The sequence below is a fragment of the Dipodomys spectabilis genome, unplaced genomic scaffold (assembly GCF_019054845.1).
Source record: "Dipodomys spectabilis isolate Male_0828 unplaced genomic scaffold, ASM1905484v1 ptg000092l, whole genome shotgun sequence".
In the NCBI taxonomy this organism is placed as follows: Eukaryota; Metazoa; Chordata; class Mammalia; order Rodentia; family Heteromyidae; genus Dipodomys; species Dipodomys spectabilis.
In genome coordinates, this window is record NW_024870769.1 from 8,337,746 (window position 1) to 8,353,005 (window position 15,260).

The window sequence follows — 15,260 nt, forward strand, 5'->3', positions numbered from 1 at the left end:
GTTTCTTTGGCTGTGAATCCTTTTCTTGCTTTTAACAAACTTTGTTTTTCTGAACTGCAAATGCTTGAAGATGGTCTGTGATTCCTGCAGTGGTGTGGGGTATGGAAGGTGTCTCCGGAGCACAGATCACTGGTGGCGGGATGCAGTGTAAGATGGACATGGAGTTCTGGACTTACCAAGTTTATTATTATATATTTGTACTTAAAAAAAAGAAATAAGAGAAAGCATATCATGTATCATTGAGGTACTTATTATTCTCACGAAGTATTCTGCCCAAGCTATGATGAGGAATTTTGAGATAATCTGCTTAGGAGCATACACACAACCTACCAATTTGACTTGTTTGCATTGACCTTGCATATTGGTTTCTCAGTTTGTGTTTCCTTTCCTCTAGCCCTCTTTTCTAGAGGCTCATGATGCCAAGGATGTAGCTCGCATTACATCCCTGATACAGGTCTATGTTCCACAAGCAGTTCTCAAAGACAGCAGTGGTGGGGAACTGACTTACACCATCCCGGAGGCTGCAGACAAGACCTGCTTCAAGGGGCTCTTCCAGGCTCTGGATCAGAACTTACAGCAATTACGCCTGACAGGGTATGGGATCTCAGACACCACCTTGGAAGAGGTACTAAGAGATATGAAAGCATGTTTTCAGGGTTGATGTTTTTATTGACCAGTCTGCATTCAGTGAGAAGATAGGGTTAAAAAGAGGGGATAGATGGCAGACATTGTGTTTTTATTGATCCCTGAGTTCTCATTAGTACCAGGCACAGCAGAAGTTAAAAAACTGAATCCAACATATCTGAAAGGGGATTATTGTTTTAGTTAAAAAAAAAAATGTAATTGTATGTGGCTGGGAAGGTGGATCAGTGGTAGAGTGCTTGCCTTACATGCATGAGGCCCTGGGTTTGATTCCTCAGCACCACATAAGCAGAAAAAGCCAGAAGTGGTGCTGTGGCTAAAGTGGTAGAGCACTAGCCTTGAGCTGAAGAGCTGAGGGACAGCGCCCAGGCCCAGAGTTCAGGCCCCACGACCGACCAAAAAAAAAAAAATCATAATTGTATGAGAACTTTGGTGTGATTAACCCCGCTGTTTCAGATATCCAGTTTTCAGTAGTAGCTGGATGGCTGGTTGTGATTCTTCCTTCTTTGGTGCCCACAGTGCTGACCACTTCTGGGTGAGCAGACAGATGCAGAAGAGTCTAATCTGAGCATTAGTTGTGTCTTAGAATGAATGTGGGCCTGAGTATTCATTCTTAGTCCTTTCTGTGATCAGTGGGTACATGTCAGCCTCCTTCACTGATCCTCAGATTCACTGTCAGGGGTTTGACTTAACTCATAGTCAGTTGCAGCCCAAACACAGGAAAATAGGGCAGCACCATCATATCATTTTTTTTTAATGGGGTGCAGTAGTGGAGTTTGTGTTCTGCTGTTGTTCTAACATTTGAGCCACACCTCCAGTCCTGCTTGTTGTTTATTATTCTCAAGACAGAATCTCATAGACTTTTCTGCCTGGGCTGGCTTGAAAGCCTGATCATCTGTATCTAAATCTCCTGAACAGGTAGGATTATAAGCATGAGCTCTGCCACCAGACTCATATAACTTTCATGACAGTGTATTGCTATAGTAGCAATGCTCAGTCATAGGCATGATGCATTTTTATTAGCTACCGTTGTTCATATATTATTGTGTCTAATTTATGAATGAATCACTTTATCATAGGCATGGAAGTATAGAGAAAATAAGCCCAATTGACTCTCTGAATTTTTGGGTTCCACATCTGTGGCTTCAACAAATCACAGTTTGAAAGCACTCAGAAAAAACTTGTATTGTATGGTGCATAGGCAGACTGTTTTCTGAGGGATGGCACCCCTTGATGATGTCTGCACTGATCATAAGGATAGAAGGGGGCTTCTAGCATGCTTGTCATTCACAGCCAAGCAGCTGGAATCTGACTCCACTCCATTGGTAATGCATGTTCTCCCAATAGAACAACTTCCCCATGCCCTTGATTTTAAGTGGGCATCATGAAAAGAGCCACAAAGTGTGATCTGACACTCAGGAAGGTACCTCCATTTCATTTTACATTGTACCTTAGTCCATTTTCCATTGTTTAACAACATGACACTTTTTCTTCAAGTGAGGAATACCCACCAGCCAACCATCTGCTAATAAAGATCATTTGGGTATCAAAAATGCCAATACTCTAAAACCTCACTCATTTTTTCAGGAGTGCTAAATTCAATTTTGGAGTTTCACTGTACCTGATACTAGTCAGATCTCAGTTCTAAGGCTGAGTACCTTTAAGGAGAGCTGTCTGTTCAATTTATGGTTTTAAAGGATGAAGGTCAAAGACTGGTTGAGTCATGGTTGGCATCTGGTGAAGCTACTTTTGCTTTGTCACACATGGCAGATGATATCACATCAGGAATACATTTGAGAGGACACTTGGACAGTCAGGAAACAGCAGGACAGGGAGGGGTCAGGATCACTATTTCATGACAGCCTGTTCTCTTGGGAATTCATGTCCTAGTAGGAGACCCTACTCCTTCTTGCAAGCTAATTTTAATCCTCTGACATGGGAGGTCATGACCCAATCCCTTGGTACTAGGTTCTGCCTCTGAACCATTCTGTGACCTCTCAACCTTACACTGGGTACTAAGTCTCCAGCACATGAATTTGGGAGGGATACGAACTATGTCCAAAGCATAGCACAAGGGCTCATGGGAGTTGTATGAGGAATTGCTGACTATCCTGGGAGGCTCCCCAGAGGTCTACACTATCTGACATAGCATCTCCCTACTGGAAAAGTACCCTCTTCCTGGGCTCCCACACTAAAGCACAGGTGGAGGAGTCAGGAACTGACTGTTCTCTTTCTGTACCCTTTGGTGTCTGCTTTATTATTATTATCATCATCATCATTGTCATCATTATTATTAGTTGTAGTAGTAGTTTTTCTCTAACAGTCTGCAGGCTGAGCCTTTCCTTGGATACCGCTTCCTCAAATCTCTTCCCTAAAAGAAGAACATATATATGTGTCCACATATATATGTATATATACATATATGTAGATATATATGTGTGCATACATATATGTATTCGTCTATAGTCTATTGAAAGTTGCAGTCTTTTCATTCTCAGAAATTCAAGCCAGATTTAATAGACTGTTGCTTTTTATCATTTTTTTTAAAGCAGAGGGAACAGCTTCCATTTTCTTCATCGTCATTTTCTGAGTGACATTGTTTCTTTGTGAGGACTCCATCCCGTAGTTGCTTCTTTCCTTATCATGAGACACTTAAGGTTATGTCCAGTGTTTCCATTTTATTAAGACGGTGTTACAGAGCTTTTGAGCAAGGGTCCCACATCCGTTTCTCCTTGTCTCATTTTCAGCTTACTGGAGGGTAAATACTTTGGACCAAATATTGCTCTTTTGTATATGTAGTATCTTTAGTTTTGTAAGAAACTACCAAATTGTCCTCCAAAGTGACAGGCCTATTTTATTTTCACCAATAATGACTAATGACTGAGAGTTCCTGTTGCTCTGCCTCCAGTCAGCCTGTAGCGATGTCATTATTTGATATCATTTGGATAGGTAGATTTTCTCATCTCATGGTTTTAATTTGCATTCCCCTATGACACACAGTATGGAGTAGTTTTGCATGTGCCATTTTTCTATGCTTATGTATTCTATAGTGGTTCTTGTCTTTGATGTTAGTCACCTCACTACCAAGGAGGAGTAATAGAACCATTTATAGAGAAGATCTTTAATCAATATTTAATGGCATTGTTTTCTTCGTGATGAGTTTTAAGAGTTCTTAAGATGAGCACTGGTGGCTCATGCTTGTAATCCTAGCAACTTAGAAGGCTGAGATTTAAGGATCATGGTTCAAAGCCTGATTGTGCAGCAAAGTCCGTGAAACTTTTATTGCTAATAAACAAAAAAACAAACTGCCCCCCAAAACAAAAACAAACCTCAGAAGTAGAGCTCTAAGTCAAGAGGTAGAGGGACAGTATCCAGGCTCTGAGGTCAAGCCCCAGGATTGGCACCAAAAACAAACAAAGAGCTCTTTGTTAATTGTCATTCTTTCTGCCTTTGAAACGAGTCTACCTTCCTGTAGGAATAGTATTTGTTTGGGTCAAGCAACATAGTAATGCTGAGTTCAGATGTGAAATTGTAGGATACTGTACAAAGATAATGAAAGGTCAATATTTTCCCTCTCCAAAATCTATGCCAAGGTTGTGCATGTAGATGAAGCATCGCTGTATTGAAGGTCATATTAGATGTGTTTTTGTAAGATTAACTTCTTTCTGTGCTTTTTTTTTTTTTTAGAATCCCATTTTCTGTTTATTATTCACTTTTCTACTCCAAAATATTTGCCTTTGTATGTTACTCATCCATGTTTCCATCTTTTTGGAAATTTCCTCCCACTCCTCCTCTTTGCCTTCTTTTCTTAAAAAAATATTCACTTACATACATAGAATGCACTTAATGGATTTGATGAATGCACAGACTTATGGGACCACTACCACAATAAAAAGGCTCTCCTACTACTTGAAGGATGGTTATTTCTTGAAGAAATAACCATCCCTTGTAATTTGCTTCTGAAAATTGTGGGGGTTTTTTGTCCTGGATTCATGCCCTTGCTGTAAGTAACTTCAAAAGAAGTAATAGAACCAGTTGCCCAATTACTTTGGAGATGTAATACGTGTTTCTCCAATTTCTCGCACATTTAGTACGTGCTTTGCACATAATAGGTCCTAAATAAATATTGATTTGTTAAATCTTACATATTTCTTTCTCCCTCTTTCTCACATGCACAGATACTTTTAAAAAACTTCCTATCTTAAGGACAAAAGTAGGAAAAAGAAATGAGACACACAAAAATGTATATGGGATTTAACAAAATATGAAAGTGAAAGTTCACACCTGTTTGAGAAAGGTATCTTAAATTGGGAGAAAAGCAAGTGCTTAAGTAATTTTCTTTTGTTTGCTCTAGTCTATAGAACATTTCTCTCAGCCAATTTTTTTCCCTTCACACAGGGTAGTTCTGACTTTCCTTTCTTATATCACTTTTATCTGCAGTTCTGGTGGCTGTTGGAAGCCCTAGCTTGGGCTTTCTTCATCTGTGTTTGGCCCCGTTACTTTTCTGCTGCTCAGAGAAACTGCCAAATACCTCTCTTGAGCCTCTTTTGGTAACTAGAAACCAGATTTTGCCTTTAAATTACAACAAATTTCTTAGAAATCATATTTTCCAAATATATTCTGACAAGTCACAAAAGTTGAGATTTAAAATCAAATTGTGCCTTAATTGTTATTAAGGCATTTACATTTTCTATTCTAATACTTGGACTTAAGGAAGATGTTTGCTTTGAAATTGAGAGGACCAGGAAGAGCAAGGAGAGTCTGACTGGTCATGTGAAGCCTTTTTGTTTGTTTCTGAAGTCAAGAAAAAAATAATTTTCTGGCATAGCGCAAGAATAGGGAATTTTAATAGTGTATTTCTAATAAGTCTGAAGGTGCCAGTAATGTTTGAGGCTGATTAGATTGTCTGTGTGGCATGGTAAGTTCTTCCTCTCCTGCTTGCTAAGTCCAGGTAAATGGTGCCCCTTTGTACCTCTGTCACAAAGGTTCTACAGGCCAGTATTTCAGGAGCATGACTCTGTAACCCCTATAGAACTTGGGCCACAGATGAATATCAAGCCCAGAGGAGGGCTTGGCCTGTTAAAAGTTTTTTTTTCTTTTACTTTTGGAGAATAATTTCTAAGAACAAATAATTGCTATTCTACTTACCCATTCAGAGGTTGTCTCTAGCCAAGCAGAGATGCAATTCAGAATCATAACCATCTCCTGGAATTCTTGTCTCCTCGACTTTCACAACATCAGGACCTTCCAAGATTACAGATCAGTAATTTTGCACAGTAAGAATCAACAAGACTGTGTCTCTTTCCTTGTGATTAGACCAGGTTATGCAGTTTGAGGCTGGAATATTTTAGTAGCAATGTGGTGTCTTAATTGCCCTGACCTGGGGCATGCTGGTAGGAAGAAATTCAATCATCCAAGTGAAAGAATATCTATAGGATTTTTCTTCCAAGTTAATTCCTTTATTTATTTTTGAGAATAAACTTTCAGACTTTTATAAATTTCCTATTTTTAACCCATCAGTCTCAGAACCCTCCTGGACTCAATTATTATTACTAAGACTTTTGCCATGTGGTGATTTTCATAACTCTTATCATTTGTGAACATGTTGTAGTTGCATTATTTAGAAAACAGTTTCTTCTAGTTTTGTTGTTGTTGTTGTTGTTTTGGTATAAGTAGTGTGCCATGGCTTCCTATTTTTATTTGACAAGATATCATTTGTTGGGAACATTTTTTACTTTTTTTTTTTTTTTTGCCAGTCCTGGGGCTTGAACTTGGGGCCTGGACACTGTCCCTGAGCTCCTTTAGCTCAAGGCTAGCACTCTACCACTTGAGCCACAGTGCCACTTCCAGCTTTTTCTGTTTATGTGGTGCTGAGGAATGGAACCCAAGACTTCATGAATGTAAGCATTCTACCACTAAGCCACATTCCCAGCCCTATTTATTTTTATGCTCACGTCATACCAGGTTTTACAGAGACTTCTTCCCTTCCCTCCCCTCCCCTCCCCTCCCTTCCCTTCCCCTCCCCTCCCCTCCTCTCCCCTTCCCTCCCCTCCCCTCCCCTCCCCTCCCCTCCCTTTCCTTTTTTTTTTCATTTTTGAGTTTTCTAGGGTTTCAACTCAGGGCCTCTATCTTCTTAGACAAACATGCTACCATTTGAGCCAGGCACCTACTCCTTTTTGCTTTATTTTTCAGATAAGATCTCATGGTTTCTGCCCAGATGAACTTAAACTATGATCTCCTACTCATGCTTTCCAGGTAGCTCAGACAACAGCCTGTTTGTTGAGATTGAATCTTGCTAACTTTTAACCCAGGCTATGAGCCACAAGGTTCCTAATCATTGCCTCTTAAAGTAGCCGGGATTAAAGACATGAGACACCATGCCTGGCTATTTCCTTGCTTTCTTATGAAATATGTTGGTCTAGGAACCATGCCTCCTGTCTCCTTACTCTTCTCCGGTCACCCTGGCATTCCACTTCAGCTCTCCATTGGGGCTGATTTGGTTTGTTGGGATTGTTTTTCTGCTCTTTCTTTGCTTTGCTAACTTCATGGCTCAGTTTTCCAAGAGTTAAGTGTATTCAAGGCTGCAGGTCTTTGAGACGAGGGTCTACCTGCAGTTGCCAGCTTTCTAATAAAGACTCCTGATTGGACCTCTCAAAATATGGCTTCTCTGTGTCTCACAACTGAATTCCTGTACAACAAGAGTAGCAAGGATGGTAAGTTTGAGCCACCAGCTACTGGTTTATGTTGTGTTTTTTTAATTAATATAAAGGACAGTATAATTAATCTTTAACATATGAGAGAATTACTAATTAACTAGAATAATCAATTAACTTTCCTTTCGACAAGTTTATGGGAATTATCTAGGTTGCTAAAGATCCACAATGATGAAATATCCTTGATATACATTTGAGTATCTAAATAAAATGTTTTGTACAAAACTGGTTCATAAAGCCTGGATATACACCTGTTACTGAGTTGACACGTTATTTTGTCTATAATTATTTAATGGAAATAGCGTCTGAGAGCTGTGGCAGGGATGGCAAAAGCTGCTTTTGTTCCATGAAAGAATCATTAGGGACTTGTTAAGTCTGTTGAAGAGAACAGTCTCTCCCCTCCCCCACGCACCAGCTTCCACTTCATGAAAGACAGCCTTACCAGAAATCACCTGCCCGAAACTAGTAAGCACCTGACTGTCAATCACTTGACCAAAATAAAAGAAAAAACAAAACCATATGTTGACCTAGGATCACTGGTGCTTTATCTGCCTGGCTCAGAATCAGCCATTTCTCCATGAATTCCAGCCTGCTTCACCCCCGCATTGCAGTGGAAGGTTGCTGCTCTTAAAGTCTCTCTTGGTGAAAGTGAGACAGCACTCTATTGTAATCCAGTAACAGCACCTTCCTCCAGCATTTCCTCTTTATTAGTCTGTTCCTCCCTCCTTGCCATGGTGAGAAACTTCTGCAGCTTTCAGTGTTCCCTTACCTGTTCTTTTCTCCTTGGCAGCAAATCTTTCAACCCAGGGTCCTGCATTGAAAGAATGGCTGCCACTCCTTCTGTGTGTCCTGTCATGGAAGGGCTTCACACAGTGTCATCTCTTGTCATCAAAGACTACAAGAAAAGTCTATCACTGTGGGGAAATGAAAAGAATACAGATTATATTTTGGTCAAAGTTTAGAAGTTTTCCCTCTGTGGCAGTCATCACTCAGTTAGATTCTATTGCTCTCATTTTACAGAACTTTGGTCAGCCTCATCAATTTCTCCAGCATCTCAGCCAAAAGGCACCTTGTGCTGACCATCTCCAGGATACAGTCCATCAAACTGACACCTCAAGTGTGGTCACAGCTGGGGTCTAACACTATTAGACAGCATCCTTTAAACAGAGAACACAGTGGTATGAACTGCAGCTTTCCAGTCCAGCAGATGGATAGTGCAATCAGTGCTGAGATGACACGGGGCTGTCATAAATGCTCAGATTCCCAAACTCTCTTAAATTAAGGAGACGTAAGTCCCCAAATGAAGAATCCTCAAACTGCTGAATTTATTTACCCTATAAAGGAAGGGAAGAATTTCCATAGCCGTTGCTTTATTTAAAGCCAACTTCCATTGAATTATATATATTTTCAGGCTAGTTAGTGCCATGGAGATTTCACTTCAGCATATCTTTTTTTAAAAAATTTTTTATTGTGAAAATACTGCACAGAGGGGTTAGAATTACATGAGCAAGATAGTGAGCACATTTCTTATTAAGCATTGTGGCCTCCTCCCCACCCCCACCAAAATGGTAAAATTCGTTTTCGACATGACAACTTGTACTTCTCATTGTTGCAACGGATCCACTTGTATCATTATTTAAACGACTTGTTTTTCCCCTTCCCCTCCACAAATTATACCGACATCAAATACATTGAAAGCAAGGGTTATACTGTGGGGGAGGCACATACAAAGCAACAAAGAAATAATCTTATAAATGCGTTAGAAACAAATGCATGAAAGAAAAAAAAACATTTAAATACATATCTTAGGATTCATTTTCCTAACTTCACCTTATCTGACCTTTTCTGCTTGGCTCATACATATACTAGATATTGCAAATAAGGGAAACCATGGGACCTATCTTTCTTTGGGCTTGGCTTACTTCACTTAATATAATTTTTTCCAAGTCTTTCCATTTCCTAACAAATGGGTCAATGTCATTCTTTCTGATGGAGGCATAGAATTCAAATAATTGACTAAAGGATTCAATGTTACTGTTTCTGAGAAAAAAAAGAACATTTATTGGCTCTTTCTGTTCATTGTCTACTTGGATATTTCTTTTTTTATTTTAAATTACCTTTAAGTGGTTGTACATTCAACATAGAAGTTTATGAATGCAATGTATTTTGATCCATGTCATCTCTTTCATCATTCTCCCCACATCTTTTCCAACCTTATCCCTTCTCTCTACTTTCTATGTCGCTCATTTGTCCATCTATTAACTAGGTTGTGAGACCCCAGGTTTCTGTGCTTCCAACGCTAGATGGTACTGATTGAAGTCCTATTTCCTTAGTCTTGACTCACCTTTTCATATGGGTGAAACTCTCAGGCACATACCTTGGCGTTTAGTACTCTTTTGTAATTGTTTTGATTATAGTCCTTCTCTGATCTGTAAGATTATGGGGTGGGGGGGATCTTCTGCCTTAATTGTGTTTCCTCCTCACACACATGCAGGTATACATGCATGTATACTTGCACAAACATTTATACAATATATCCCCTCATACACACGCATAGCCTTTTTAGGAAAGCAGGAAGAGATGGAAACTTGTAAAAAGGGAGATAAAGTTTGTTCTCAGAAATACATTCTTACAAAATCAAAATATCTTTCCTATTATTCAGTTGCGTGAGATCCTAAATAAAACATTCCATTTAGAATAAGATATAGAGAAAAGTATTCACTAAATAATGCTTGATTCACACTATTTCTATTGTTTCTAATTTTCACTCACTATTAATACACTAGATGAGTACTTCTTATGCTGAGCTGCTGTAAAGTGGGGGTAACATGACTTATTTTACTGGATTGATTTGGGGATTACTTGGTGAAATTTGCCATGTACATCCTCTGGCCATGGAGCTTGGGCCATACCAGCCAGCCAAGCATCTCCTCAATCCCTTTTATAAGTACATGATTGCTTGCAAGAATCCTATAAGATGTCTTACCATCACCGTGTATCATCCCAGGAAAGTAAGTCATAGAGTGATCAAATCACTTGTCCAAAAGTTGCATGGCTGGCATACACTCAAAAATGTTACTGTGTTACCAAGTGCCTTGGTACTGAAGTGTGACATTTTCCTTCAAAGGAAGGGAAGGTCGTTGAAGGGAACATTTGTTGTAATGCAGTATCCTGACCTTCACCACTGTTGAAGATGCAGGGTTTTCTCAATAGGATTCAGTCTAAACTAATTAGCCACATGCAGGGAGGTTGCATACCTCTCCCTTTAGGCTTGCTTGCTCCCCACTGCTCTCTCTGGGGTGCTCCCATTATCTTCCCTGTGGACTGGGTAACACCTAGAGATAGTCATACTGATAGAATACTGATGCTGTTGACAGAAATAAGAATTGTAGGGACAGTATGGGCACATATAGACAGTAAGGTACTAGATGGACAGCCAATGAGACTGGTCCAGCGTGAATTCCTTGAAAAAGTCCAGAAAGGGGATCTTCATGGATGTTTACAGAGATGGGAGGGATGGAAACATGTGCACAGATAATGCTGAAAGAGATTCCTTGTACTCTGTCTTGCATGATACAAGGCCCATAGTACATTATTGTGTCTGCCTTTCTAGTTAGCATCTGCTGAGCTACTGTGACCATATTTGTTTCATAGATAAAGCAGCCCACATTTGGGATGATGAACTTTTATACCTTCAGTCTCATAGCTGGCCCAAGTGTCACAGTGAAGGCTCAGCTTTTAAACAGTATAGTGTTGGCTTGGTGATGGTGGCTCACTACTGTAATCCTAGCTGCCCAGGAGGCTGAGATCTGAGGATCACAGTTCAAAGCCAGATCAGGCATGAGATGCTTATCTCCAATGAAGCACCCAAAAAAAGCCAGAGGTGGACCTGTGGCTCAAGTGGTGGAGTGCTATTATTGAGGAAAAAAAGCTCAGGGACAATACCTAAGCATTGAGTTAAAAATCTGAAAGCCTAAGAACATCTTGATATGGCTCATAGTTTACAGGGTTGAGTCTCCTTTACCCTTTTTGCCTAGGTCAACACCCCTTCTTGTGGGCTGTGCTCAGTGTGTATGTGGATTTTCTCCATTTCTTCATAACTCCTTACCAGGTCTCCAGGTATAATTCAAGGCCTATTTCCCAGTCCTCCCCTTCCCTTATCTCTATTTGTCTTGACTCACACTCTTGGGCCTAGTCTTTGGATGTGAATCCACTGCCTTTGGACTTTTCCTTCCAGCCCTAACTAAATAGTGATTTCTTATAAGTAACCTAAAATAACTATTTCACTGCAAAGACACATTGTAGCCCATGAGGAGTACATATTCAAGGTGGAGTTGTATAGACAAGATCCCATATGCTGTACAGAAATTGTGAATAGGTAAATACTCTCATTTATTGTCTGGTTCAAATCTGAATTTGTAAGATGTTGGCATTGTGAGTTGTAAACTTGAGTTAGATTGAGCAGATCAAGTTAATGTTACCTGTCTTCTCCCTGCCTACTGCTTTTTGTGGAATTATCCAGCTTCCTCCAGCAGGATTGGAACTAAAGGTTACAGTGACATTTCCTTCATCTTTGCATCCTAAGGGATGCCTATCAATTGGGCTCTGGATACCTAAGAAATCTTAGAGTCTAGTTCAATGAATGACTAATGAAATATTGGGTAGGTGTGTTGCATGTTCTTGGTCTGAGCTAGTTGCATGGTGGAGAAAAAGAAAAGAAATGTAATGTGTGAAGAAATGTGAAAAGAAATAAAACAAACCAAAGTTTCCTTTGTGTTTTTATTTCCAAAGGTGTTTTTGAAGCTTTTGCAAGATTCCAACAAGAAATCTCACATTGCTCTGGGGACCACGTTAGAACCTCAAAATCAGAGGCCTACTGGACCTCTAGTTGGCTACTGTAAGTATAGAGAGCTTGTTTGCATTTCTGCTCCAGGAACCAAGCCACCAACCTCATTCACTATCTCTTTTATAAAGGAATAACAAAAGCCTGAAGCTCTGAAGGATGGGGTAGAGGAAGTGGATGGTAAGGGAATGTAGGTGAATACAGGTCAGAGGAAGAAAGAGTTTCCTTTTATTCTGATCGCACATAGGACCACATGTGTAGGTCCTTGGGTGAGTTCCTGGAGTTCTTTTGCCTTTGTAAATCCTTCTTTCCTGAAAATTGGCATTGCTAGGTTCTCATAAACACCATCATCCTAATAATTTAAGTCAATTTTTATTGTGAAAAAAAAAACATTGCCTTTCTACAATGTCTTTATCATGGTCATACATCTGGTTTGAGAAGTAATAGTTTAATATTCTAAACCTGAGGAGCTTTAGGAAAAGTCATGTCAATGTGTTTGATGTGAGGTGTGTAATAGAGGCTAATGCTGTATGGAAAGCAGGATGTTTAAAGACAGAATCCTCAGGAAAGAGGAATTACAGTGTTTTCCATCATTAAATACAAAATATGACACAGCCATGTAATTTTATCACTCACATAACAGATTCTGGAACTAGAATATAATTTAAAATTATTTAAGTCTTTCATTACTAATAAAGAAGCAACTCCAGTATATATTAAGACAAATTTGGAATGCAATCACCTGAATTTGCCAATGTTATTGTATTCTGTAAAATTCTCACATAAAATGCAATGTGAGCTAAATTTATGTTCCTTAGTAGATTGAACTTTATCAAAATGTTAAATCAGGGCCCTGGTGAGCATGTATAATAATGTCTCCCAAATAAAGTGACTGACTCACTTTTTCCCCCTTGGCGTGATTCACCCCAGAGAAATTCAATTTCTAGAAAATCCATTAGCAAATGCCTTCTCCTATTGGTGCCTGGAAGATTATTCTTTTGTTATTGATGTCTGTTTCCAGAGGCGCCTGCCTGTGGCCACCCTCTCTCTCTACCCATGCCATGTGTCTTTCAAGGGCCAGCACTCAAATAACTCACTGCTTGCCACCCTGAGAGATTGATGAAGGCTGAATAAAATATAAAATATATACTTTCTAATCACAGAGACTCTAGCAGCTCCACAGAAATGAGTTATGAAGATAGATGCCTGGAGCAGCACGTGGTGCTGGTCTGCACTGTGGGTCTGGAAGTCACTTCCTTATGGAGAAAAGAGCTATTTATCAGCTGCCGAGGCAGATCAGATTCTGAGATGGGCACTTTAGGTGCACATGGTTTTTCATATTTACTCTGCATGGGCAGCTTGGAAATAGATTTGAGGTTTAGAAGTTAGCTGAACTTTACCAAAATGAAATTCCTTTTTAGGCACTATACCTACCATGGGATCTCTTAGGATCATTTTCTTTTGTGTTTTGGGCAAGATCTTTTTTTTTTGTCAAGCATGGTGACATATATCTGTAATCTGGGAGGCAGAAATGGAAAGGTTTGTGGTTTAAGGCCAGTTGGGTAAAAAAGTTATTGAGATCCTTAATCTCAAAAATAAGGCCACTGTGCTAGTGTGAGCCTGTGATCTCAGCTATGGGAAAAAGTAAATAGGAGAAACACAAAATCCTGGCAAAAAATGTAAGACTCACTCTGGTGAAATAACGAAAGAATGAAAAGGCTAGGGATGTGACTCAAATGGTAAAGCATTTGCCTAGCAAGTGTAAGGCACTGAGTCCAAACTTCAGTACCACAAATTAATTAATTAATTAGGTGGGGGTGGGAAGGATTAATGAAGTAATATTTGAAATAGACATAGATAATTAGATAAATTGGAAGATTTCCAGAGAAAGGAGTGATCTCAGATTAGGTTGATTGCTTAGACAGTCCCATAAAGTAAGGATTACTGAGCTATAACCCCCTATTGTCTGACTCAGCAGATCTGGGATGAGGCCCAAAGACTTAGCCCCCCCGCCCCCCCAAGCATACGTTAGTTATACAAATAGAGGTTCCATGGACATTGCCACAGGTGTACAGGTACCCTATCATCCCTACCCCTCTATCAGTCTCTCCCACAACTCTCCTTCTAAAACAATTTCAATGGTTTTGTATCTTCATAGAGGCAAATGACATACTCCAGCCGTCTTCCTCCTCATTCATTTGTCCCATTTGCTCTCCCCTCTCCAGCTGACTGCTCTTCCCTATAACAAAGGTCATTTTATGTACCTGTCATTTATTTCATTTTACTTTTTCAGTGTGTGTTAATGGAACCAAGGGGTTTCACACGTGCATGTGTTATATCTTAGTCAAAACAATCTTTTTTTTTGGTGGGGGGGGTCCGGTTGTGGGGCCTGAACTCTGGGCCTGGGCGCTGTCCCTCAGCTCTTCAGCTCAAGGCTAGCACTCTACTACTTGAGCCATAGCAACACGTCTGGCTTTTTTTTTTTTTCTGCTTATGTGGTGCTGAGGAATCGAATGCAGGGCCTCATACATGCAAGGCAAGCGCTCTACCACTGAGCCACCTTCCCAGCCCAATCTTTTCCCTTGCTTCCTCCCTTCCTGTCTTCTTGATCAACAGACATTATTGAGATTTCTTATACCATCATCAGACATAATTGTGATATATTTCAATATTATTCATCCTCCATTCTTCTTTCTTTCCCCTCATTCATCTCCCTAAATAGTCCCATAGTTACAATCATGGTATCTATCTATCTATCTATCATCTATCTATCTATCTATCTATCTATCTATCTATCTATCTATCTATCTATCTATCTATCTATCTATCTATCTATCTATCTATCTATCTATCTATCTATCTATCTATCTACCTATCTACCTATCTACCTACCTATCTATCTATCTATCTATCTATCTATCTATCTATCTATCTATCTATCTATCTATCTATCTATCTATCTATCTATCTATCTATCTATCTATCTATCTATCTACCTATCTACCTAACTATCTACCTATCTACCTATCTATCTATCTATCTATCTACCTATCTACCTATCT

At 39.6% G+C, this 15,260-nt stretch overlaps 1 protein-coding gene across 1 annotated transcript in view; it reads left to right on the forward strand.

The window, feature by feature from the left end:
• The window catches only part of Abca13 (ATP binding cassette subfamily A member 13), a 402,123-nt gene that overhangs the window by 187,144 nt on the left and 199,719 nt on the right, over positions 1 to 15,260 (forward strand). Inside the window, exons 41-42 of the mRNA XM_042684933.1 lie at positions 395 to 625; positions 12,147 to 12,252. Of these exons, the coding sequence (XP_042540867.1) occupies positions 395 to 625; positions 12,147 to 12,252 (337 nt within the window). The remainder of the gene's footprint in view (positions 1 to 394; positions 626 to 12,146; positions 12,253 to 15,260) is intronic.